Source organism: Acipenser ruthenus, chromosome 2, assembly GCF_902713425.1.
Source record: "Acipenser ruthenus chromosome 2, fAciRut3.2 maternal haplotype, whole genome shotgun sequence".
Lineage (NCBI taxonomy): Eukaryota > Metazoa > Chordata > Actinopteri > Acipenseriformes > Acipenseridae > Acipenser > Acipenser ruthenus.
The window spans coordinates 110,340,930-110,368,380 of record NC_081190.1 but is presented as its reverse complement, the minus strand read 5'-3'; the positions used below and the strand labels follow the sequence as shown (position 1 = coordinate 110,368,380).

Below are 27,451 nucleotides of genomic sequence, written 5' to 3'. Positions count from 1 at the left end.
GGAGGGCAGGTACATAGGGCCATGCCTGGAAAGAAGCATTCTGACCACTGAGATAAGAAATGTAGTTCAGGGAGAAATGGCGGCGGGCTAAGTGACTACATTTCCCAAGGAAATTTGAGTGGCTAGAGTACAGGAGAATGGGTTGCACCTGTGCTTAATTAATGATGGGTATTTAAACGTCCCACCTGAGGGTTTCTCTGGCAGTGTGATAGTTAGGGTAAATGGCTTTTGTGTGAGTAAGTTCTCCAAAGAGGAGATAGTTTTATTTTGTTTTGTAATTTTTGTTCAAAAATTGGTAACTCTGTGTCCCCATAACAGGACACAATAAAACTAAATAAACACACAGATCCTGCCCTGTATAGACCTTATTTCTGTTTTCTAAGAGTAATTGCAACACCACACTAGAGGACCAATGTGAAAAGACCTGCTGAGTACCAGGGTAAATAACACTCCACGTTGCTACTATATATATATATATATATATATATATATATATATATATATATATGTAAATAGAAATATATACATATATATATATATATATATATATATATATATATATATATATATATATATATATATATGTAAATAGAAATATATATATATATATATATAATGTGACACAGTATTGCCACTAGGGTTGAGTAGGCAGTTTTATTGTTAAATCCCAATTTCTGTGCTTCAATAACTTTGACCCTGTTTAATGGATTTGGTTAGATGTTTTGATGTGGGCCATTTCATTGTGCTCGGATATGCGGATTCTAAGATCCAGATATTAACAAATTATGGAATTTTTGGTTGACAATTTTAGGGTACAAGGGGATTGGCCCAAAATAATGCCTTTTTCTGGTTTGGTGAAAAACTATTAATCTGTTCCTGAGTTATAGGATTTGAAATTTTGGTTCTGAGTATGCTCAGTACAGCTCTTGCAGTTAGATGTTTGATCTCGAAAAAGGAATTGGCCTCATGACAAAATATCCTTTTTTGTAAGGGTCTAAACTTTTTGCGTCAGATAAAAATCTTTGTTCGTGAGGCGCACATTTTGTGTTCAGTTTTAAAAAAAATAAAATAAAAAAAAAATGCCTGCAAATCCTATATCTTTAGTAAACCATGACATGTCTGTATATAATTGGGACTCCATAAGATTGACTGTAACATTGTCTTTTCAATTTGTGAGTGGGAAATGTGTGTTTTATTTTAAAACTTTTTTTTGCCACACGTCTTATGAAAAAGGAATTGTTCTCACGAAAAAAAAAACCCGCTGTTCTGGTGAAAAAAGAATGTGGACAGCCACCGCCGAGTCCTCGGGAGGTTTGCCTGAGACAGACAGCACTTCCCGGGGCAGCAGAGCGAGGTACCTCCCTTACATTATACTTTGTGATATCTCAGCTTCTATTCAAGTTAGAAAGACAAGAGACCCCTCATTTTGTTCCCCTGCTCTCCCTCTACTGGAATATGGAACTGAAAAAACAACACCGAAAAACAACCATAAATCACCACTGGGTCCTTGGCTAATAATAAAAGCATTATAGTGTAGCGGCTGGGAGGCCATGCAGAAGGAGACCATGGACAATGAACTATACTGATTGACTTGGGGAGGGAAAGGGGGTGGGAGAACCTAGGGGCTTGTTGTTTTTTTTGCTGAATGTGTTTGGTTGTGCTTGTGTTACTGCTCGCTCTGTATCTCTCACTACACTGGCTCATTGTCCCTGCCTGCCTGTCAGTTCTGTGTGTGGGGTGATAACGTCACTATAGTGTAGAGCATGGGTTCTTAAGCGTTTGTTAAGACCCAAAACAGTAACTCGCTGTCTTCTCGAGACCCAGTTTATATTTGGAAATGAAAATAAAAATGTGGATTTATTTTTACTTTTCCTATAATAGAAATTAAGTAAAAATTCAAATCAAAGAGAGTGATAAGGTTCTTGGAAATGTACTGCCAGCATGTCTATACTGGGCTCAGTCTCATGCTCTGGCCTTTGACTTTTTTAGCATTAAGTTTTCCTGCTGCAGATAGGAAATCCACAACTCAATGATTGTCTTTGCTACAAAAAGCATTTTGCTGCTGCCATTGGATTGCATTGATACCAGTACAAACCAGCATATCTTTTTATTTTTTATTATTTTATATAGTGTAATGTTCATGTCACATATCGGTCATGTCACTCATGTGACACGAGTCAGCTCCCCTGAGTTTCGCTTCGTGTCTATTACTCGGCCACTTCAATGTTTTTCAAAAAGCGCCGTTTCTACAGAAAACTACATGCTCCACCACCACTGAGTACAGGGTTGTAGCTTGCTATTTGTTTTAATCCGGTATGTTTAAAACTGCAGAGCTTTCAAATGCCATCACAGCATTTTAAATAAAATAATACAATGACATTTTAACTTACTTTTCCACTATCGAAGCACTGTTTTCAGAAGTTGGCCACTCTAATCTTGAAAAACTCAGGAGATCTTCAGTCATTGTGAATGCTTTTCCAAATGTCGTCTCAGTTTGTTAACGCTTTTATTTGAAAACACAATTGCCACAAAGCATACACTGCAGACGCTCCTCTGTATTCTGAACAGTTTTTTTTTATCAATCCTAAACTCAAGAAGCTATCATTATATTTGCTTAATCTATTAAATTCTAGACCGCTGTACAGCAGTAATTTATAATATTCTTGTGCACTCTGATTAGCGGTGGTAGCGCGCACACTGGGTGAGTTGAGACTTTCTGGGGAAACACAGGTTCGCACCCTCTGGAACCTGTTAAAGCTGCATTTATTTTCCACACGCTGCAATCCACCAAAAAGGTGTTAGGAACCCACTTTGGGTCGCAACCCATAGTTTAAGAACCCATGGTGTAGAGGTTATCATGTTTGATAGCACGCCAAAGATAGGTGGATCGAAAACTTTTTTTTATATTAATTATACTTTTATACGAACATAGTTTATGTTCATGAGTGCGAACACCCAAAATGCTAACAGTGTATTATGTTTTATATATTAAATATTTTAGTGGTCATAGTAAAATGAAATGTCCTCACTTGTAAACAATCAACTATTACGTTTTGCTGAGAGAGATGGTACAGCTATGGCCACAACTTTTGTATCACTTACATTATTTTTTTTGGACTGAGACAATTAAAGAAAAAAAAGAGCTTAGATTAACAATTTAGATGTTTTATTTAAGATCATGTAATCAAAGAAACTACAGAACCATATCGCAAAAGTCTACCGGAAGCCATAATAGTTGTACAGTAGTATTTAAGGCATGCTGGATTTTGAAATGTCACATTTTTAAATGTCAAAGTTTTTTGTTAAGTATGGAAAATTATAAAGCGGTATGTAATTCAGTATGTTAATGTAGCATTATTCCACAGGCTTCATTCAACTCAGTGAAGCAAAATTATTTAATTATATAGGAAGATGCAACTAATCTAATATTACAGAAAGGAAAGGCTATTGGTTAGAGATATGCGTGAATAGTATACAGTTCATTGATTTCATAGTCAAATGATTACAACAACCATAACATTATTAGCAAACATGGTTAATATACTAATAATAATTATGCTGATCACACAAAGTGTCTACTTTGCATTAGTATTTTCAATACTCATTTCTCGTTGTAATCAAATCAAAACGCACGAGAATTAATTCAACTTCCCATTCAGAACGGAATTCAACATTCCAGTACCTAATTTAGCAAATTTGTTTTACCATGTTAATTTAGTTTACACATGATCTACCAAACTAATATGTTATCAACCTCAATTGATTACATATTCAAATTAACTCAGAAATGGGGCAAAGATCAAATTCTCTGCATTTACAAGGCAACTCCTTTGAGTTACACATTTCAACAAACAAAATACATTTCTTACACACTCTAAAACAGGAAGTTATATTCTATTCCTAGAACAGTTTATCCACTAACTTGATAGCTGTTGCTACAGTTAATTTCTCGAGTCATAAAGTATCTAATATACTGAATCAATTTTCAACAAAGAAGACAATCTTTGTTGATGAATACTGCAGCTTCCCTCTCTGGATCTGAAGTTCCAATGAAAGAAGACGGTACGTGCTTGAAGTACGCATTGTATTGCATTGGCTCGCAATAAACAAATATTTATTTTCAAATGGAGACCAGCTTGTTTCCAATAGTCTGGCAGCATTATCTTTGACTTGCCGGCAGCTTTCCAACTGGAAATGGTTCTGTTGATCAGACTCGGTTCAGATAATGCATTGCAATTGAAAAGTTATGTCGTTCGTAGAGGTGTTCTCATTGCAATTCTTCTGTACGGCTAGTAGATGACCTTAGGCCCAGCTGCTGACTATGCTTCCGTCCGTTTCGTGGAGCGACATGGAAACCAAGACCCGCTTTCAGATCAAGGCAGTGTCCCGTTTGCTATTTCAGTCTCTCGTAGCGCAAAGAGCTAATCAAAGCTGATTTTAGCCTTCTCAGAACATGATTTAAGCCACTCTTCAGAACATTGGTTCTTCCTTGCCTTCTGTTAATTCGAGCACTTATGCTCCCATGACTTAAGAAACTTTCTTCAGAGCAGTTTAGCTTCCATTTTGTTCCTCCAAACTCCAAGCCACTTCCTCTCAGCACGACCTTCTTTCTCTTGCCTGGAGCCCTGTTTCTCCTGTGAGGAGCTTGCTTAGTGTGGGAAGTGTGTATGGGAAGCATGTCCTTGGAAAGTCGAGCGGCTGCTTTTGTGATTCTCATTGGTTGTTCTCATTCAGAGACGGCCCCTTGTTCTCAATTGGTCTGCTGTTTCGACCCCTGTCGTCTGGATTGATTGAGATGGACTGTTTTCTGTCAAAACTGTCTGGCTTGCCTTGTGCAAGGTACTGACGGCGCCAAATGATTTATTCAGCGATGGGGGAAGATAAAACACTTGTTGAGCAGTTAGTTTATTAAAAGCATTCTTTGTCAGTGGGGAAGTTTGTGACCAGAAACCAAGTAGACACAGAGAATGGCTTAGGACCCCCCTCTATATATTTAAATTATGTTAATTTCATACACAGAATGATATTATGACCCACTCTGATGCTACACCTTTGTACTGTTTATTTGATGGACAACGACACCTGTGCCTTCTGCCAGTTGTGTTGTCAATTCAACGCTTGTCTTCTTTCTATTCCTTAAGGATATTATCTTCGTGTTGCTCATTCTTGTTAGACAGCTTTTTGGGACTTCCAGTCCTGGGTTTGTCAATTACAGATGATGTTTCTCTGTACTTGTTGATTATGCTTCAGATACCACACCTTGAAAATTGAGTGATGCAAGCTATTTCACTAAATGTTTTTCCTTCTTTATGCAAGTCAAGGTTGTTATAATAGTAGAAAACACTAGTGTGGGCTTTGAGTAAATTGTTGATGCTCATAATGCATCAGAGAAGAAAAATGCAACATGTCTAAGACTTTTGAAAGAAATCCTTGAAGACAATGTATCCTTTTAGGATTGTAACTGCACTTCATAACTATATGTCTGTGTCAGAGTGTTCTTAAGAACATTCGCCTGTAAGTCACTGTGCAACTTTCAAACTGAAACATCGTCAGTCTGCCTTGCTATTTCTACCATACAATCTGAAGAAGTGGGAAGCTGGTATATAAGCACGTGGAGTGCCCTGTAGAAAAACACACAGACAGACTGTGACAAAAATATGAGTTTTGGTTGTAAATCTCCCTCCCGACCTGTGAGGGCGCTAAACAGCGAAGGGGGAAGTCTTTGGACGGGCTGAACTGACAGTTCTTTCCCCGGGCCGGGAAGTCGGTCAGTCTGGAAGAAGGCGAGACTCTGTTGCAGGAACATATTGATCTAGGACTATATAAAGAAGGATAGGACAGTCAACCCCGTGATGCAGTTTGATACTCAATTACAGGCGGCATTACACTCAGTACAGAATACATTGCGGCGATGCTGTGTTGCAGCGCAAGGATATACCAGTATTTTTTTTAATAACAATACAAAATATCGTTAATATAAAACGACTGACTGTTATTTATGGGAATTAATGCTTGATTATGTCAAGAAACATTTTGCCAGGGCAAGAGCAAATAAGTTAAAAGCATTGCGAGTGCGCTGTGAAAGTGCTCGACGGGCTCCAGAAATGCGCCACTGTTTACTAACTCCGCCCACTTGTGACATCAATTTCCTACCCTTTATATAGTCCTAGGTATTGACCCGGAAGGGAAACGACATAGCAGCTGCAGACAGTAGAGACAACTGCACTCATTTACCATGGGGTCATGCGTGATAGCATAAAGGGGACGGAGGATCGTAAATCTTTTCCTTTGCTTGGTTCAGAATGACAAGGAACTGGAAGGACCGGGAGTTTCCCACTTGTATTGTATTTCAAAGAAAAGAGTTTGTGAGTGTTTTGTTTGTTTACAGCACTGTAGTGAATTTACAAAAAAGACAATTACTAAGACGGCTAACATGTCTCTGGAGCTGTCGCCTTGGGCCAGCACTACCCGGAAAAACAACACTACAGTCACTGTTCTATTTTGTTATCCCCCACCTCGAGCACTAGTGCACGCACCCAGACTGGTGACCGTGTCAAGTATTATTGTGGGGCGGATAACGTGTAATTATTATTTGGTTTGCAAACCATTATTATCGTTTCCTTTCATGCCTTACACATTGGTGTGTATTGCCAAGGATTATTGTTTGGTCGTCAGACCGGGAGTTTTTACAAATAAGACCCCTTTTCCAAACCGGATTACTTTCCTTTTGTGTGATTATTCCTGCACTGCATCACCTCTGCACCTGTTTCTACTCAGCAGCCACTTTGCCACACATATTAATAACAAAACCACTGCCTTGGCTTTTGCACTCCCATGGGTTAAAGAGGAAAAATAAAATAAAAAAAAGGTTGAGGTTGGATCACTTTACTGTGTCCAGGCGAGGTGGCATTTCAAACTGGGGAAAAATGAGGGTAAAAAATGATTGGCCACTCAAAATAAATAATAATATCTGTATTTACACAATGATCAATGAAAAGCAGTATTTTAAAATGTATACTAAAAAAATTAACAATTTTAAAAAAGATCATGATACAAGCATCTATAACTGCGATGTTGGTAGTCTTAAAATGAATAGGTAATAAAAGGTGCAACAATTTATGAATTATTTTTCTGGGTTGAGCAAACAGTGATTTGGTTTAATTTATTTGAAAAATAAAATATGCCTCTTTTAAAAGTCTCAGGGATTGAAACATGCAGTGGAAATTGGCTGTGAATGAATTATCAATTGTCTAGAGGTTAAGCCACCTGTGAGTATAAAGTTGCATTCATTTGAACATGCTAACTATGCTGTCTAATTTCCTTCCTAAGGTACAAAATGAAATAAAAGATGCTGACAACGGTTGATGTGTGAGAAACAGTTTGTGAGTCATTGCAATGTCGCAAAAAAACTATTATAGATGTGTGTTCTCTGAGATCTTAAAGGAGTGAACTAATCAAAATAATAAATAAATAAAAACTTACAACATTAAAAGCAGGTCGCAGTTTTCATTTATTGTAACAATGCTCAGAGCCACCAGTTTTATAAACCATCAGATTACAGTGTGGATATATAAGACTCCAAGGATGCACTTGTGTACTGGATTCTATTCGGTGTTGTTGCAGTTTGGGGGCAACGTATTATTTAATTGCCTCCATACATTATTACCCAATATTAAAAGCAAGACTATGGATTTTTTTTTCGTCAAAACTAAAATGGAATTTACTATTGCGTTGTGATTGCTGTCTCTTCATCAAATCAGAAAATTATTATTATTTTTAACACAATGTTTTCCAGCAGTTGATATGTGTAATAACAGTATGAACTGCAGTTATCAACAATACAATATTGCTTATACAGTGTGGTTGGACCATCAGCAATGCTATTAAAGCCCCTGATAACAGCAAAGCTTTCAAGTTGCGTGAATTTTGAAGTTTATCATGCTATTGTCAAGTTTTCAGTACTTTAGCCTGAAGATGCCTCATACAATGTAATTGGCAAAAAATAAATGCTTTTTAACAATGTAAAATGTTGTGTTTTGTCAGGGTGTTTAATTAACATGATATGCATCTATGTAAATTGAGGCAATCAGCTAGGCTCACGTCACATTTTCATGCTGCAATCTCCAACTGCCATGTAAACTCATTCTATAGTAGAACAGCACGATAATAGTGTGAGAAATGATCACGACATGTAAAACCTCACCACTATCTACAATTTACGAGATTATTTATAATTAGAGTGTTTTTAAAGAAGATTTTGGCAGGGTCTTTTTGTCTCTGTTTTAATCCCAGTTAAATGTCCCTGTAGCCAATGTAGATGCACCAGCATTACTGAGACTAAAACCATTCTTATTAGCTGGAAAGCATTAGGCTTCGAAACGCAGCTTCTATGAAACTGTGACATTTGCACTTTCAAAATGAATGTCAATACTGTTACCACTTAATGGCACTAATGGCTGGAAAAGGTATACAGTTAATTCAATATGCATGTCATTGAGAGACCTGGTGAGAACAGTAATGCAGTGGGACTGTGTCTTTGACATTTCAATACATTAATACTGTATTAAAGAAGCGACAACCAAGGCTTGAAAATCACTTCTTATAATCGTGTTTTTGAACCCCAGTTTCTGGTGTATATAGATTTCTAACTTGTATTTTAATAAATTCAAACACGAGCACCATGTCACTGGATTCTCAGCTGAAGCACTACACTTTCACTATTGCAGTACTGTTATGTCCTTGTATAATAAATTGTTTTAAACCTAACCTGTTGCATCTTATCTTAAACTGTACTTTAGTAGTATAATTTGCACTTACTGTTAACTACTGTATTTAATTATTGTTTTGCATTATAACTTTGTATTGCCCTGTAACACTTGTAAGTCGCCATGTGCAAAAGACATCTGCCAAATCAATCAATAAAATTAATAAATAAATGGAGCATATAAAGTGAATATGAATCAGTATGTATTTGAAATTACAAAGGTAAGTATGTAAAAAGGAAAAAAAAAAATTTCAACATAAGAAAAGGGAAAACCAGTGCTAATGTTGCTCAAGCTAATAACAGGTAAAAGTATGTTTTATTTATTAATATGAATGCTGTTGGGATTCCTGATGTCTTGGTTGAAACTGAGTGAGGATTGCCAAGCAGTGATTGGTCTGGTGACTGGGCAGTCTAACTGCTCTTTAACATCACATGTACTTGTCATAAAGAAAAACGTGACACGTATTAAAGGGTTCATAAGCAAGTGCCGATCAGAATTCAGTATTTTCTTATGTACATTTCAAACATACATGTTTATCATTCATACATTAAGTTTTTATGTATGACACATTTACATTAATGAGACAATTTAGAAAACACTTTTCAATAGCCCAGGACTTTTATCTGATAAACTACTTCTATTATGTTTGGCTAGTTATAAAATATGCCAATACTAAACACCCAGACACAAAGTAGTACTTTACAATGCCACTTTCATGGTTTAACAGTTACTGGAACAGTGCTAAAGTAAGATGCCATAAAGCACAGCACAATTATATATATATATATATATATATATATATATATATATATATATATACACTACCGGTCAAAAGTTTTACAACACCCCCATTTTTCCAGTTTTTATTGAAATTTAAGCAGTTCAAGTCCAGTGAATAACATGAAATGGTACAAAGGTAAGCGGTAAACTGCCAGAGGTTTAAAAAAAAAAAGTTTAGGTTACCAAAAACTGAAAAATAATGTACATTTGAGTTATACAAAAAGGCCTTTTTCAGGGAACAAGTAATGGGTTAACAACTTACAGCTGTTCTGCAGCAATGGAAGTAAATTAAGCCTTGAAAGTTAATGCTAACAATTCCTACAGGTGTCACAACTTTTGTTGATTACTTACAAACCCTCTGTCTGTATAAAAGCAGTGTTGGAACAGACTGTGTTACTACACCATCTTAAGCATTATTTGGACAGTATTGTACTGCAGGAAGTAGTATATTGCTCTCATAATGGTGAGAGAAAGGCAATTAACAAAGGAAGACAGACAGACCATTATAACCCTTAAAAGTGTAGGTCTTTCCTTTAGAGAAATTGCAAAGAAAGCCAAGGTGTCAGTGAGTACAGTTTCCTACACCATCAAAAGGCACTTGGAAACTGGAGGAAACTCTGACAGGAAGAGGTCTGGCAGACCCAAAGCCACAACAGAATCAGAAGACAAGTTTCTGAGAGTCAACAGCTTGCGTGATAGGCGGCTCACAGGACAACAGCTTCAAGCACAGCTTAACACTGGTCGAAGTAAGCAAGTCTCAGTTTCAACTGTGAAGAGAAGACTTCGAGCTGCAGGTTTGACAGGTCAAGTGGCAGTAAGAAAGCCATTGCTAAGATGGCAAAATAAGAAAAAGAGGCTTGCCTGGGCCATGAAGCACCGCCAGTGGACTACTGAAGACTGGAAGAAGGTCTTATGGACCGATGAATCAAAATTTGAAATCTTCGGTTCATCACGCAGGATTTTTGTATGCCGTCGAGTAGGCGAAAGGATGGTTCCTCGGTGTGTGACACCAACTGTCAAACATGGAGGAGGAAGCGTGATGGTCTGGGGCTCTTTTGCTGGATCCAGAGTCGGCGACTTGCACAGAGTGAGTGGCACCCTGAACCAAAACTGCTACCACAGCATTTTGCAGCGCCATGCAATACCCTCTGGTATACGCCTAGTTGGTCAGGGGTTCATCCTACAGCAAGATAATGACCCAAAACATACCTCCAGGCTATGTCAGAACTACCTTAGAAGAAAAGAACAAGACGGTAGGCTTCAAATCATGGAATGGCCAGCACAGTCTCCAGACTTAAACCCCATCGAGCTGGTTTGGGATGAACTGGACAGAAGGGTGAAAGCAAAGCAACCTACAAGTGCAACACATTTGTGGGAACTTCTGCAACAGTGTTGGGAAGAACTTTCCGAACAATATTTGATTTCCATTGTAGAAAGAATGCCACGAGTGTGTTCGGCTGTTATATCTGCAAAAGGTGGCTACTTTGATAAGTCAAAAATTTAGATTAAATTTAGTTAAGCAAAACGATTCCATGATTTCTTTTTTATCTCGAATTGTTTATTTGTTCTATGCTTTAATTTCAGAGTACATTGAGACATTAAACTGTGTAAATTTCAATAAAAACTGGAAAAATGGAGGTGTTCTAAAACCTTTGACCGGTAGTGTATATATTTGAAAACATATTTTATCAATGAACATACTGACCATAAACTAACAATACAGTCTAAATGTTGTGTTACATTTGAATAATCAAGGAAAACCTCCATTTATATTTAACTTCACATGTGCAGATAAACACCTTTATTTAGGAATCTGGATCCATTCCATGATTACCTGTCCATTCATGCAAGCACACAGTAATTAACTAACTTGATTTAGTCTATTTGATAGATTTTGACATGAACATTTGGAGCCTAGCTACTGTACCACAGCCTAGATGTGTTTCATTGTTTTAATGAAGCTTCTTGTGATAGTCAACGGGGAACATAGCAACTAAAAACAAATAGCTTTAAACACACACTATTTAGCTTAATCATACATTATTCACTTTCCTGTAAGCCATTTAGTTTCAGAAGTCACCCTCTTTTTTGAGTCACATCTATATTCATTTTGTAAGCATACAGTATTTTGATTGAACCAATGCCAAGTGATTATGACAGTGATAGCTGGATGTTGAAGCACTAGTTAACAAACGGTCTCATTTGTTCAGTAACACAGCTTAGGAGGAAAAAAAAAACCTATAGCCCATACTTTTGTAACAGTTCAGATTGCCACTGACGTTTGCGTTCTGGAAAATCGGCAGGTATTTTAATTTGTTTAAAATCCTGTATGCACTTTTTCATTTCTTCTTCCACGCTTAACTTTTCTGAAGCTTTCTTTTTTTTCAGGTTCGTCTCTCGAGGGGCACTTATCAGAGTCTGAAAGAGCTCACTGTTCCTGCGCTTGTCCGGTTGTGGCATCCACTGCACAGAGACCTTCTTGGAAGGCCGATCCAAGGTGAGTGTGCTTGGCTGGTGTGAGGAGGCCTGTGGGGCACAGGAGATGTTGTCTTGTGGACTGGTGATTTCTGAATGGGTCTCAGAGCTGGAGGTAGACAGCTCATTAAGCGACGTTCCACTTTCGCTTCCTTTGTCTGGGAGCTTCTCTTGTTTCCTCTCTTCACATTCCTGTTTTGGAGATATCGTCCTCTGGGCTGGCCCTGCCAGAAACAAAATCAGCATAAAATGAAAACTTTACTTCTATACACACACACACACACACACACACACACACACACAACAATGAACCGAACTCAATACTCAGTGTCCCACCAGACCTAAAGATGCTTGTGCACAACTTCTCTGCAGCAGAAGAAAACATGTGTAGGCATTTTTGTACACTTAGCCACAATTCTGTTTTAAATTCTCCATATCTTAACTGTAATACAGTTTTAATTCCTGCTAGAAAGCCTCCATCCTGATTGTAATCTTGTTTTAAATCTCATAAGCGGAGTCTCCAATAGAAATGTAGGAATGTGATATCACTCAGTAATTGGGGCGGGTTTAAAGTACTCAGAACAAATCAATGAAAGATAAGACAGGAAGGCAGGACATTGCCCAGCAGCACAGGGAAATGTATTATTATTTTTGTAGTAGGTTTTATTTTTTTAAATGGGTAAAGTCAACGTGAATAGATTAACCATTTCCACAGTTTTTCATGTGTTTTTCAGTGTTTATTGGCTATCCACCGATTTATTTATTTATTTATTTTATCTGGTTTTATCGGTTAAAACCGAAAATCAGAATTACTTTTAGATCTTTTTCATTTATTATTTCCCTGTTTAATCATTTTCCTTGTGAACTGCACAGACAATAGAATATCAAATTACTCAACAGAACAGTCATTTAACGGCTGTGGAAGTCACATGATCTCAGAATGTTTTAAGAGCTGGAGGCAAATAAGTACAGTATGGACACTGATGAGGTAGTGCTATTGTGAAAGGTGTTGTGGGTATCATCTGACAAAAGAGGCACACAAAAAGTGACATAGTAATGCTGCACAGGAGGCCAACTTTCATTCCGTTTGAGAAATCCAGAGCATAAAATGACCACATACAGTATAGGGCCTGTGACAGGAAGAACAAACACAGGCAACTGCAGTTGCAAAAGAAAGACGCGGCTGGGTGCCGTTTTATTTTTAAGTAACAAAAATAAATAAAATATTCAAACACAAAAACACTTGCTCACAGAGCAAAATAAAAATGTTAAACAAAAATAATCACGGACACCAAACAAACTGGTCAGTCTGGGCAATCGCCTTCACTGAACCTACGGTAAGTTCAGTTTCGTTTTAGTTTTAGTTTTAGCTCTTTGATTCTCCACTCGCTGTCTCGTTCCTCCTCTGAACTCCCACCACGAATGCAGCGAGCTGCAGGCTTTTATGCAGGTGACCATCTCCTGATTAGCAACAAAATTAATCACTTAATGAATTTGGTAGATGGCCACCTTCTGCATGAGTTTTCTAATTATTCCTGGCAGAGGACGAGTACCCACTCTCGCCTCTGCCAGAACACATTTTAAAATAAAAACAATAACAAACACACGGCGCTCGCCGTCATTTACACAACGATAACATACAAATAAATCATACACCATTTAAATACAAAAACTAAATACAGAAATAATAACAGAACACACAGCGCCTCGCCGCCATAAATAATAAATACATAAACAAACACAAAATAACACAGGGGCAGAGGGGGAAACCCTGTTCTAAAATAAAGAAACACATTTAAACAGCAGGGCTTACTACCGCCCTGCTACAGGGCCACTTTCACTAAGCTTTATATAACTATATCAAAATGCTATTCCAAATTGGATGTGTCTTGCAGAGCTCTGCACAACACCCCAGGCTACATAGAATACTTTCTGCTCTGAGCAAGTACACCATTTCTTTAGGGGACCCTTTCTGGTGCACCAAGAAATTACATCTGAAGTAAAAACTCCAAAGTTGCTTTATGCTTTGCGAGAAGAGTGGCGTACTTGGATGCCATCATATAATCATTTAATCACGGCCTATAAGAGATTAAACAAAAATTTACAACTAACATTAACATTTTAAATAAATGCACTCAAATATTAATTCTGTAAACATGCCTCATGTAGCAGGGCAGAGCCCTGCCTGTAAATAATATTGTTATGTGGTGATTTGGTGGTGGCTGGCAGGGATGGGGTTAATTTCCTATCCCTGCCAAAATACATGTGAGAATGTGGCTGGAGCTAATTGAATCATTGATAATTAGGCTCCAGCCACATGCTATAAAAAGGGGAAAAATCCTTTGTTTGGGGGAGGTGTTTTGGGTGAGTGTTTGTTTGGTCTCTGTATATTTTTGGGAAAAAAGAAGTGTAGTGAAGGCTAATGCCCAGCCTACCTTTTTTTGTATTTTGTTTAAACTTTTTGTTTTGGCCCTTGCGCTGGTTATTTTGTTCTTGTTTATTGTGTGCGAGATTTGTTTTTGTTTGACCTTTTATTTTTGCTCTGTGAGCAGTGTTTTGTGCAACCTTTTGATTTATTTTTGTTTATTAAACGGCGCAGAAGCGCGTTAACTGCAATTCCTTGTCTCTGAGTCTCTCTGCCTGCCCAATACCATCTGGGCCCACGACGCTACCCTGTCACACCTCACTATAACAAATCTAACTTTTTTGCATAATGCCTATAGGTTCAGCATCTGCTATAAATTGTGAATTAAAAAATATTGAAAATTGTTAATGTAACTCCTTTGAGAATTTACATAAATCCTGGTTGATTAAAATAGATGTTCTGCAAAGACCAGGTTGTCTATGTGAAAATAGAAACTGTTTCAAGCTTGTAGTGCTATGGGTAATGGTATAAGCACCTGTCTCCATTACTGCAGGGTTTAAATGAGAATGCTTATGAAAGTGTCTCTTAGGAGTGTTGTTCCCTATGTGGTGCCATGCCTGTTATGATTTAAAACCATAGATGTGTCTCTTGTTCTGTCAGCTTGTATATCCTGACATATACATGAAGCTGGAAAATCATCTAATAGACCCTTTGCAAATGGAGCCAAACCAAGAAGTGATTCTTTACCAAAGAAGATATATATTAGACACGAAAATGTATGTTAGACTTTTATGCTATTAAACACTTTTTTTTTACGAATATGTAACATTTAATAAAACAGTTAGGCTGGTTCAAACAAGACTCTGGACTAAGAGTAAGATGCTTCATATGTATCTATCTGTGGAGACGTCAGGCCAGATGCAGGAACAGAAAACTGACACCAGTACTGCAGTGAGAAAGACACTGCGGCGCCGTTTATTCAAATAACAAAAATAAATAAAAGGTTTAAACACAAAAACACTTGCTCACAGAGGGAAATAAAAAAGATAAACAAAACAAATCCAGAACACAAAATAACAGTCTTAAAGGTCCGGCTGGGCAGTAGCCTTCACGGATCCCTTAAGTTTCGTTTACTTTCTTTTTACTTTTCTCCTTGCTCCCTCTCGCTCTCGTTCCTCCTCTCAAACACCCACCATGAATGCAGAGAGCTGCAGGCTTTTATTCAGGTGACCATCTCCCGTTAGCAACAATTACACAACTAATTAAACTCGGGAGATTGTCACCTTCTGCACAAGGTTTTTAATTACTGTGGATGGGGCTTCCCATACACGCTACTAAACAAAACAATAACAAAACAACGCACGGCTACGCCGTCATATATATTTCTAAATAAATCATAAAACAAACACATACAAAACAATGCAATACGCCCTGTTACACTGTCATTGATCAGCTTGGCTAGATCAGACTAACAGTCATCATAGGTGTAAGGGCCAGTGCCATCTAGTAACAAGCTACTTTGGATCAAGTTTTGTTTTGCTAGCAAAATACTGCTACACACTACATGGCGCTGGAGCTTGCTAATATAAAACCGTGACTGATATAGCCTACATTACATACTGCACGTCTGTGGTAGAATTGAGGAATGGATGCTTTGCATACCTGCAATCCAATTTTAAAAAAACTTAAAACACAAATTTGTAAATTAGATTTTATAACACACCACTGACAAAGCATACAGTGATGTTCATGTTAATGAAAACATTACAATGTTATGTCTGTTACATTCTTTAATCTGTGGTTTTAAAAGAGGATTTGGAGATTTAGCTAATCTACCAAATAAGAATTGTATCATGCCTAGTTCCTCTTCATTTTACTCTTACAAGCCCCTTTGACAGCATGTCATTTTCTTTACGCAAGACCCACTGTTTTGTGAAGGCTCATTTTAAAGCGAAATAGGCTCATGTACTGTATGTTATACAAAAATGGGAATGCATAAGTAATTCATATGTAGGCGTCCATTTGGAACAAATGCCTAACTCTCCAGGAATTTGTAAATTTATTTTATTGCCCATTGGAACCCACTCAACCCCCTTGCTTGCGAAATGTCTTGGTATTCCTGAAAAGATATATAAAATATTTTAATGAGCAATATATCTCATCACCATTTTTGTTTTATTTGTCATTTTCTATGTTTTTATCATGATGCAGTTTATCTTGTATTTCTAAGTGTTCTAGTTCTGGCTGAAAAGTGCCAACACATCCCAAATACATTTCTTGCAAGAGCAGATTCTCAAGAGCAATTAAAGGATTTTGTTTCAAATAATGGTCCATTGAAAGTGACAGGTTTTTTAAATGATGTGCAGTGTGACTACTAAATACACTTCATACAACTGAAGAGCTTATATAAACAATAGGGACTCTTTTGAATTGTATTAAACAACTCTGAAAACAAAGACTATAAGTGTGGTACCTTGTTCATTTAATTATCCTCAAAGCTATGGCTTTGTGTAACTCGTTTGCTGTGTTTGTTTTTTATTCACAAATGTTTTCTCTTTTTAAATCCCTGTTTAAACAACCCTTAGGGAAGATATTTCCTTTAATAGAGCTGTATTAAGATTCCCTGATTTCTGACTATTCCCTATAAAGAGAGCTTGTCTTTCTGACTCTGGATAGACATCAAACTGTGTCTTACAAGATATTTATCTTTGAAAAGTTGAGAAATATTAGACAGGAATAAAATGATGTATTTAGCAGTTAAAACAGTTAGTAATGTGGTACTTCCTTTGCATATAAAATATGTACTTTGCAATTTAAGTTCTATTTCACCTTTAGACATTGCTTGGTAGTAGTGGCACAACTAAACATAGATATTCGACAGCTATGGCCAAAGGTTTGGCATCACCCTATAGAATCATTTCCCTGTAGGAATGAATGGTGTAGTAACTGTTTTACTGAGGAATGTGCTCACATGAACCACAACAAAAAATGTCAACACCTTGTACTGTAGTAACATCAAATCTATGCTCCTCTGGCTGTGAGTGTTACTGTTGTGTTCTGCTTCTGCATTACAAAAAGGCATTTACCACAGGTTTAAGTTTGCATCAAACTACGACTGCTACAGAACTGGCAAGAAAACATTTGGTGCATGTAAGCTTTTTCAATTTAACCTCTTAATCTTGAAATTGAATTAATTATAGTGTCAGTTTTATTTACTTTATTGATACCATCATTCAAGTGGTTCAAATTTATAGAGCGAGAAAGATTCAGTATTTAGAATTAATAGCCATACATTGTTCCATCTTTCTCCATTACGCAAATAACAATCTTGTTTTCAGATTTTTAATCAAATATATTTCAGGCTTTAATCACTAATGGTATTTTTCAGTAAATGTTTGGGAAACATTTATGCAGAAGCAATTACAGTAGAATCATTATTAATGTTGAAAAGCACCAGTGATAAATTCCATGCTATCAGGGTAATGAGATAAAGAACCCAGTTTAATTGGTGATAAAATGTCAGTATCCCAATAAAACTGTACCAGCACTCCATTAGATTTTATGAGACTTGCCGCTCAGCAAGACATCAATCATGTTAAAGACAGCATGCTAGGGAAATCAGCTGACCACTGTGAAACATGCTTATGTCTTAGGAATGGAAGAACTTCAGGCAGACTAAATCATAAGCACATGATATAGCTGGCAGACAGACATGGGCATTGAATGCTGGCTAAGCTCAAACAGACATTTGATCTAAATGGACTCTTGTTGTGCTGTGGTAGTGGTTTTAAGAATCCATAGGTTACGGAACTGTATAAACAATATGAAATACTGGCAACTTGTGGTTAGAATGCCCCCCCCCCTTTTGACATCTTTATTAAATATGGCTTTAGCAAGGAACTAGGACTGTCAGTAGGGTGAAGCAGTCATATGGAGAGAGTGTTTAACCGTGTAGTCGCTTTTGGTGACTTCAGTTATTTTTTCCTGACAATCACTGTACAGGCTTATATCAAAAGGAATAATGTCTTAAGAGACAGCCTTTTACAAACACATAGACTGATGTTTTAACAGCATAGATTATTGATGTGAATTATTAAAAAATGCTCAAATACTAAAACTACAAACATGTACATACTACTACGACCACAACTACTACTATTTAAGCAGTAGAGCCCGTCGAAACGGTCTCTACAGGTAGATGACCGCGACTCGAGTTGTGTCCCGAGCCGTAGGCGAGGGCTCTAACGAAAGTCAAGGTCATCTACCACACCATAGAGCCCGTATCGAGAGGGCTCTATCGCTATTAGAAAACAATTTGTTTCTTTATTTCCTCTTTAAAAAATAAAAAAATAAAAAAAATTAAAACCTATATTTACCTTGAACTTCTGATATTTCGCCGGGTAACCTTCCGCTGAGGAAGAGTCCCTAACATAATTAGAATAGAAAAACGACATACACGTAGAGAAAATGTTATTATTAAAATTATTATTTGGCTAACATTTTTATTTATTGGGGTCTTACTCTTTCTTATTATAATTTATCTGGACAATTGTTGAATAGTCTCTGTAGTATTGAGTCGAAGGTGGTTGGAGGCGGGGCGCCATTCAAGCTGGCAGAGAGTGGATTGGCGGGTGCAGAAAGAACTGTTTGACTGGCTGGTTTTGAGGGAGGGTGTTTGGATCCAACTAATTTCAGAATTGTGGACCAATCGTGTCTTTCCTGTTGATTTGCTGTCCAGTAGCTGCGAATTGAGCCTTCATTATGGTGTCCTGTCACAGACATAATTTCGCTTGTCTCTAGACCAGCGTCAGAAAGTATGTATATATATATATTGTCCATTTCATTATTGCATTTGAAACTGAGTAAAACACCATTAAGATATTTGGGAGGAGCTAATACATTTCTATGGTACTATGTTGATACAGCAAGTTGCAGAATTCAAAACACAAGCACGTTGAATTACACAATTAGAAAAAAAAAAAATCATAGGGGTTAGAAGATTGTCCTTTTTAATAGCATATAGCTGTTCTTAAAGACTTTAACATTGCTGGTAAAATAATTAAATAAAACATTTAAATCATTATTTCACTGCAAGATCGTCCAATGTATTGGATTTTAAATTAAGATGACGTAATGTAATCAAGACACTATTTTTAATTATTTAATATTCAAGAAACCATTGTATTTAAATAACTGTATTAAACTTGTTTTCTTAAATACTTTAACAAGTATGTTATGTGACCATTTTTAAATTTAACTAATGGTTGTGTAGAGTGGGCTAATTAATAATGGAGGTTGGTGGCAGCATCACATACCTAAAATGTGTCAGCCCATAAACCTTTAGAGTTGGATGGCATATAAAAAAAATAAACCACAAGCTGTGTATTATTGTTATTAAGTAGTATTAGAAAACGATTGAGTGCGAACAGCCAATCAGCTTCCAGATCTAGCGGGCTTCTATTTTGTTCTATTAATCCACGTATAAATACAGGCTTTTTCCCATATATACATTGTGCTTGTTATACAAAAGCATTATACTCCATGTATGGGGGGCATGTTGGTTACTATTCCTCATTTGTGGATGTTCATGGTGTATCTCTATATCTACAACACTATCCAGTATAATAGTGCATATGAGGTGTGTTGTACTTCCTGGCAGCATGAAATAAGTAATTATCTCCTGTGCTGTCTGTTAGCTTTTACCAAGGGAAATTAATTCATTAGGAAACTAAATAAGACAATACATTGTAATTGTAATTTTTTTTCCCAGTATGCGGTGGGTAGTGTTAATATTTTGAATAGAGAATGTAAGTGATGACATTCTGCTTTTTAAAAGAGTGTGTCTACACTTCCTATGGGGCTTGAATCCACATTACAACACCACCACAAGTAGCAGATAATTTGCCATTATGGGCTCGGAATGTCCAAAGGAATTCACAGTGTAGACGATGTGAATTTAATTCAATGAGGGTCCTCTGTGGATACTGGTGAAACTCAGAAGTAGGACCACTTTAGGCACTAGTGATGGGTGAATCCATTTGAAACGGGTAATTGAGTCTGAAGGCGATTCTTGTGCTTGCAACTGCCTGTATGACTAGCATGTCTGGAACCACAAATGAAGATAGAGAAAGGACAACATTCAAATGCTAAAAAAAAACCTTCAGCCACATAAAAATATATGGTACTCCTGTTGTCGAGTCCTAATTTCACTGAATATAATCAAACTGTATTTATGTTTTTCAATTTAAAACTTTTTGTTTCTTCCATTTTTTGTTATGTTTTGCCTCAACATAGTGAGGTTTCCGAGTATAATCAGCATGAGTGGACACCTTGGGGTCTGTTATTATTTACTTCATAATGTGCTGGGGGCACTATTCCTCTGCTATTAGGATTCTGGGGTGTACTCATCTCCCAACACACTAGATGAGAAAGAAAATTAATTCAGAGCATTAATACATCTGCTGAAAACTGTTAGTAGGCGGTATTAGTTAAGGGGTTGCACAGCTTGTTAAGGGCTTTTTGGCAGGCTAAAAGCTACAGCTGTAGAAAATAATGGGTTCCCTGAGTGAACTAATAATCATGGGCCAAGTGTTTTTTTTTTTTTTTTTTAAGCTGTTTTTTTCCGAATGTACTAAATGTAAATTCAGCTAAGAACTAAATGGTAATGGTCACAGGTTTATCTTACATTCCGTTAAAGATTAACACTTTTGTTTTTTACATTAGATGTATAGCTTAAAAGTACTTTGGTGCAAATTGGCTGCCCATCAGGAGAGTAAATGAATCCTACTGTACTTGGTTTTGAAAAAAATAGCAATAGAGACTAAAACCAGCCGCTGTGTCCCATTGCGATTGCTAGGTAGGATAAAGGAGTTGTCAGCTACATAAGCCTGCTGAGATCCAGCATGCCACGTGCTGCTGAATGAAGAATTCTCTAAATCACAGCTTGATATTGACAAATTAAAGAAAAGGGTTTACTTGCAAGCCTTTCTGGCAAAAAGATAAGCAGATTGAGCTTGTTTACTAATAATCCAAAACTATATCTAATAATGCTTCAGCTAGTTCTTAGGACAAGCAATGGACAATCAATCATTCAATTACCACCTGGCCACATGCCACTTTTCAATAAAAAAATTAACAATACATCTGTAGCAGGGCAGGGCCCTGCCTGTAAATAATATTGTTATGTGGTGATTTGGTGGTGGCTGGCAGGGATGGGGTTAATTTCCTATCCCTGCCAAAATACATGTGAGAATGTGGCTGGAGCTAATTGAATCATTGATAATTAGGCTCCAGCCACATGCTATAAAAAAGGGGAAAATCCTTTGTTTGGTGGAGGTGTTTGTTTGTTTGTTTGTTTGTTTGTTTGTTTGTTTGTTTGTTTGTTTGTTTGTTTGTTTGTTCTCGCTGTATATTTGTGAAAAAGGAAAAAGGTGTAGTGAAGGCTAATGCCCAGCCTACATTTTTGTATTTTGTTTAAACCTTTTTGTTTTGGCCCTTGCGCCAGTTATTTTGTAATTGGTTTATTGTGTGCGAGATTTGTTTTTGTTTGACCTTTTATTTTTGCTCAGTGAGCAGTGTTTTGTTCAACTTTTTGATATACTGTTGTTTATTAAACTGGCGCAGAAGCGCGTTAACTGCAGTTCCTTGTCTCTGAGTCTCTCTGCCTGCCCAATACCATCTGGGCCCACGATGCTACCCTGTCACAACATAATTTAAACAATTGAACACAATTTCCATCACCACCCACACCCACGCACACACTACACACACCCACCCACCCACACACACACACCCCCACCCCCACAAACACCCACAGCCACCCACCCACTCGTTACACCCATATGCAGAGCCTCTGCTCTGCATACATCCTCCCCCTACTCTGTCACTAATATATATATATATATATATATATATATATACAGTGCCTTGCGAAAGTATTCGGCCCCCTTGAACTTTGCGACCTTTTGCCACATTTCAGGCTTCAAACATAAAGATATGAAACTGTAATTTTTTGTGAAGAATCAACAACAAGTGGGACACAATCATGAAGTGGAACGAAATTTATTGGATATTTCAAACTTTTTTAACAAATAAAAAACTGAAAAAATGGGCGTGCAAAATTATTCAGCCCCCTTAAGTTAATACTTTGTAGCGCCACCTTTTGCTGCGATTACTGCTGTAAGTCGCTTGGGGTATGTCTCTATCAGTTTTGCACATCGAGAGACTGAAATTTTTGCCCATTCCTCCTTGCAAAACAGCTCGAGCTCAGTGAGGTTGGATGGAGAGCATTTGTGAACAGCAGTTTTCAGTTCTTTCCACAGATTCTCAATTGGATTCAGGTCTGGACTTTGACTTGGCCATTTTAACACCTGGATATGTTTATTTGTGAACCATTCCTTTGTAGATTTTGCTTTATGTTTTGGATCATTGTCTTGTTGGAAGACAAATCTCCGTCCCAGTCTCAGGTCTTTTGCAGACTCCATCAGGTTTTCTTCCAGAATGGTCCAGTATTTGGCTCCATCAATCTTCCCATCAATTTTAACCATCTTCCCTGTCCCTGCTGAAGAAAAGCAGGCCCAAACCATGATGCTGCCACCACCATGTTTGACAGTGGGGATGGTGTGTTCAGGGTGATGAGCTGTGTTGCTTTTACGCCAAACATAACGTTTTGCATTGTTGCCAAAAAGTTCGATTTTGGTTTCATCTGACCAGAGCACCTTCTTCCACATGTTTGGTGTGTCTCCCAGGTGGCTTGTGGCAAACTGTAAACGACACTTTTTATGGATATCTTTAAGAAATGGCTTTCTTCTTGCCACTCTTCCATAAAGGCCAGATTTGTGCAGTATACGACTGATTGTTGTCCTATGGACAGAGTCTCCCACCTCAGCTGTAGATCTCTGCAGTTCATCCAGAGTGATCATGGGCCTCTTGGCTGCATCTCTGATCAGTCTTCTCCTTGTATGAGCTGAAAGTTTAGAGGGACGGCCAGGTCTTGGTAGATTTGCAGTGGTCTGATACTCCTTCCATTTCAATATTATCGCTTGCACAGTGCTCCTTGGGATGTTTAAAGCTTGGGAAATCTTTTTGTATCCAAATCCGGCTTTAAACTTCTCCACAACAGTATCTCGGACCTGCCTGGTGTGTTCCTTGTTCTTCATGATGCTCTCTGCGCTTTAAACGGACCTCTGAGACTATCACAGTGCAGGTGCATTTATACGGAGACTTGATTACACACAGGTGGATTCTATTTATCATCATTAGTCATTTAGGTCAACATTGGATCATTCAGAGATCCTCACTGAACTTCTGGAGAGAGTTTGCTGCACTGAAAGTAAAGGGGCTGAATAATTTTGCACGCCCAATTTTTCAGTTTTTTATTTGTTAAAAAAGTTTGAAATATCCAATAAATTTCGTTCCACTTCATGATTGTGTCCCACTTGTTGTTGATTCTTCACAAAAAATTACAGTTTCATATCTTTATGTTTGAAGCCTGAAATGTGGCAAAAGGTCGCAAAGTTCAAGGGGGCCGAATACTTTCGCAAGGCACTGTATATATATATATATATATATAGTACTGTGCAAAAGTTTTAGGCAGGTGTGAAAAAATGCTGTAAATAAGAATGCTTTCAAAAATAGACATGTTAATATTATTATTTATTTATTTCTTAGCAGACGCCCTTATCCAGGGCAACTTACAATCACAAGCAAATACAAATACATATAGTTATTATATTTATCAATTAACTAAATGCAAAGTGAGTGAACAGAAGAAAAATCTAAATCAAATCCATATTTGGTGTGACCACCCTTTGCCTTCAAAACAGCATCAATTCTTCTAGGTACACTTGCACAAAGTCAGGGATTTTGTAGGCATATAGTCAGGTGTATGATGAAACAATTATACCAAACAGGTGCTAATAATCATCAATTCAATATGTAGGTTGAAACTCAATCATTAACTGAAACAGAAACAGCTGTGTAGGAGGAATAAAACTGGGTGAGGAACAGCCAAACTCAGCTAACAAGGTGAGGTTGCTGAAGACAGTTTACTGTCAAAAGTCATACACCATGGCAAGACTGAGCACAGCAACAAGACACAAGGTATTTATACTGCATCAGCAAGGTCTCTCCCAGGCAGAAATTTCAAGGCAGACAGGGGTTTCCAGATGTGCTGTCCAAGCTCTTTTGAAGAAGCACAAAGAAACGGGCAACGTTGAGGACCGTAGACGCAGTGGTCGGCCAAGGAAACTTACTGCAGCAGATGAAAGACACATCATGCTTACTTCCCTTCGCAATCGGAAGATGTCCAGCAGTGCCATCAGCTCAGAATTGGCAGAAAACAGTGGGACCCTGGTACACCCATCTACTGTCCGGAGAAGTCTGGTCAGAAGTGGCCTTCATGGAAGACTTGCGGCCAAAAAGCCATACCTCCGACGTGGAAACAAGGCCAAGCGACTCAACTATGCACAAAAACACAGGAACTGGGGTGCAGAAAAATGGCAGCAGGTGCTCTGGACTGATGAGTCAAAATTTGAAATATTTGGCTGTAGCAGAAGGCAGTTTGTTCGCCGAAGGGCTGGAGAGCGGTACACGAATGAGTGTCTACAGGCAACAGTGAAGCATGGTGGAGGTTCCTTGCAAGTTTGGGGCTGCATTTCTGCAAATGGAGTTGTGGATTTGGTCAGAATTAATGGTCTCCTCAATGGTGAGAAGTACAGGCAGATACTTATCCATCATGCAGTACCATTAGGGAGGCATCTGATTGGCCCCAAATTTATTCTGCAGCATGACAACGACCCCAAACATACAGCGAAAGTCATTAAGAACTATCTTCAGCGTAAAGAAGAACAAGGAGTCCTGGAAGTGATGGTATGGCCCCCACAGAGCCCTGATCTCAACATCATTGAGTCTGTCTGGGATTACATGAAGAGAGAGGAGCAACTGAGGCTGCCTAAATCCACAGAAGAACTGTGGTTAGTTCTCCAAGATGTTTGGGCCAACCTACCTGCCGATTTCCTTCAAAAACTGTGTGCAAGTGTACCTAGAAGAATTGATGCTGTTTTGAAGGCAAATGGTGGTCACACCAAATATTGATTTGATGTAGATTTTTCTTCTGTTCACTCACTTTGCATTTAGTTAATTGATAAATATAAACTATTAACATGTCTATTTTTGAAAGCATTCTTACTTTACAGCATTTTTTCACACCTGCCTAAAACTTTTGCACAGTACTTTATATATATATATATATATATATATATATATATATATATATATATATATATATATATATATATATATATTATGGTATATGGATACAATGTAAAAGAAACCAAACTGGCACAGGTTTACCCCCTCCGGGCTCTCCACACTTAGAATGCTCATTTCCAAAATCTCAAAAAATATAGTATGATGACGACATGTTGACATTGTAGAAAATGATTGTTCTATTTTGGATGCTGAACATCATAAACATAGCCAATAATATAGGTCTCAAATGTGCAGTTTTGAAAGATACACATGCTTAAGCAAACTTGTATTTACATTTACGGTAAAAACTGGATAGCTGGTACTACTCTAGGTTAAAGAAATCTATGTGTGTAAGCTATGCGTTTATACTATCTTGTACTTCCTTGATCATTTCACCTGGAGGTTGAAACTGTCCCCACCCCTTCAATGGCTTCTTTCCTGTAAATAACCAATCAGCTGCTTCCCCTATTGACTGACAGGCTTTCAACCAGTAACATACTATTACCCAGAATACACTGCTGAGGTAAAATGATCCAAGAAGTGCAGATAACCTGTGAATAAGGCATAGAAATTGAGAGCTTCCTTTAACCTGAAAGTAGTATCAGATATCATATTTGAAAATGAAAATACATGTGTGCCAATAATTGCACATTTGATAGCTATTTAGCCAACAGGAGTGAGAAACAGGAAAGATTTATGAAATTATTTTGTTAGCTACACTTAATTTAACTGTAATGCATTAAAATTCTCATTGTAAAAACTGGTCTTAACCCTTTGCAGTCCATTTATTCAGCACTTGTCATGCGCGTCAGGTATAATTTAATTTCACACAAGCTGTTTATTTTACACGTGCTATTTAAAAGTAATTTTATTCACAGTAAAACAGGTTTAAAAGGCACTGCATATCAACATGACACAGTACTGCATCTCCAGCCCTGCCCCACTCCTTGCTTGCTGTATTTATCACATATCTCTTCATAGTAGTGCATACTGATAAATCATCTCCTGATCACTCGATTTATCACCAAACTCCTCAATAATGCGATCCAAGTTATTATTTTATTACTATAACATCCCCAAAAGCCTGGCAAATGTCCACGATTTTCTTTGAGCGTTGGATGCGGAAGCAGTTATATTGTTTGTTTATGTCTGTGGTGAAGGGACTATACATATTGCTCAGATCCGCCTCTGTTTTTTTTTTTTTCCGGCTTCTATCGGCCTCTCTCGGCCATTGAAAGTTTTTCTCGGCTTCAGGAGAAAAAATGGCTAGGGACCTGTGTATGCCGCCTTTTTGATGAAAAGGAATGTGCTGGGGTCGGAAAGGAAAAATTGGACCACAAAGGGTTAAATGAATGGGTATTATGGCAGGGCTGAGGCCTCCACTTGACACTATGTTTTAGTGGCTGGCAGCCATATAGTGTCAGGAGTGGGGGGAACAGTCGAATCGCATAGACGGTCTAAGGGATCGAAAGCAGCCTCTTTGCCAACTGTATTGAGCTTTTGAGGATAAGACCTACCTGCTTGTGGGTGGAACACTAAAAAGCATGTACAGCTCTAGTTTAGAGCCAAAGGAAACAGCGGGTCATTTAATAATGAATTATCTATTTGGATTTCTCAAACTGAGGATATCAGAAATAAAAGGAAGTCCTGTATCCACAAGCTGAACACGATAATGATCTGTAATTGATCCATTAAGCTCCATGCGCAGGAAGAACTGTGCAGAAAACACACACACAAACACTGAGGTCAATAGTTTACAGGCTTTTTGCCAGATAAAATGAGACAAAAATGGCAAGCTTCAGAGATCTATAAGTGG

The 27,451-nt window shown here is 37.7% G+C and overlaps 1 protein-coding gene across 1 annotated transcript in view; it reads right to left on the bottom strand.

Moving 5' to 3' along the window:
- Nucleotides 1–9,594: 9,594 nt before the first annotated feature.
- The window catches only part of LOC117408331 (BTB/POZ domain-containing protein KCTD8-like), a 37,316-nt gene continuing 19,459 nt past the window's right edge, over nucleotides 9,595–27,451 (bottom strand). The window contains exon 2 of the mRNA XM_034013236.3: nucleotides 9,595–12,244. Within this exon, the coding sequence (XP_033869127.3) occupies nucleotides 11,784–12,244 (461 nt within the window). The 3' untranslated portion in view covers nucleotides 9,595–11,783. The remainder of the gene's footprint in view (nucleotides 12,245–27,451) is intronic.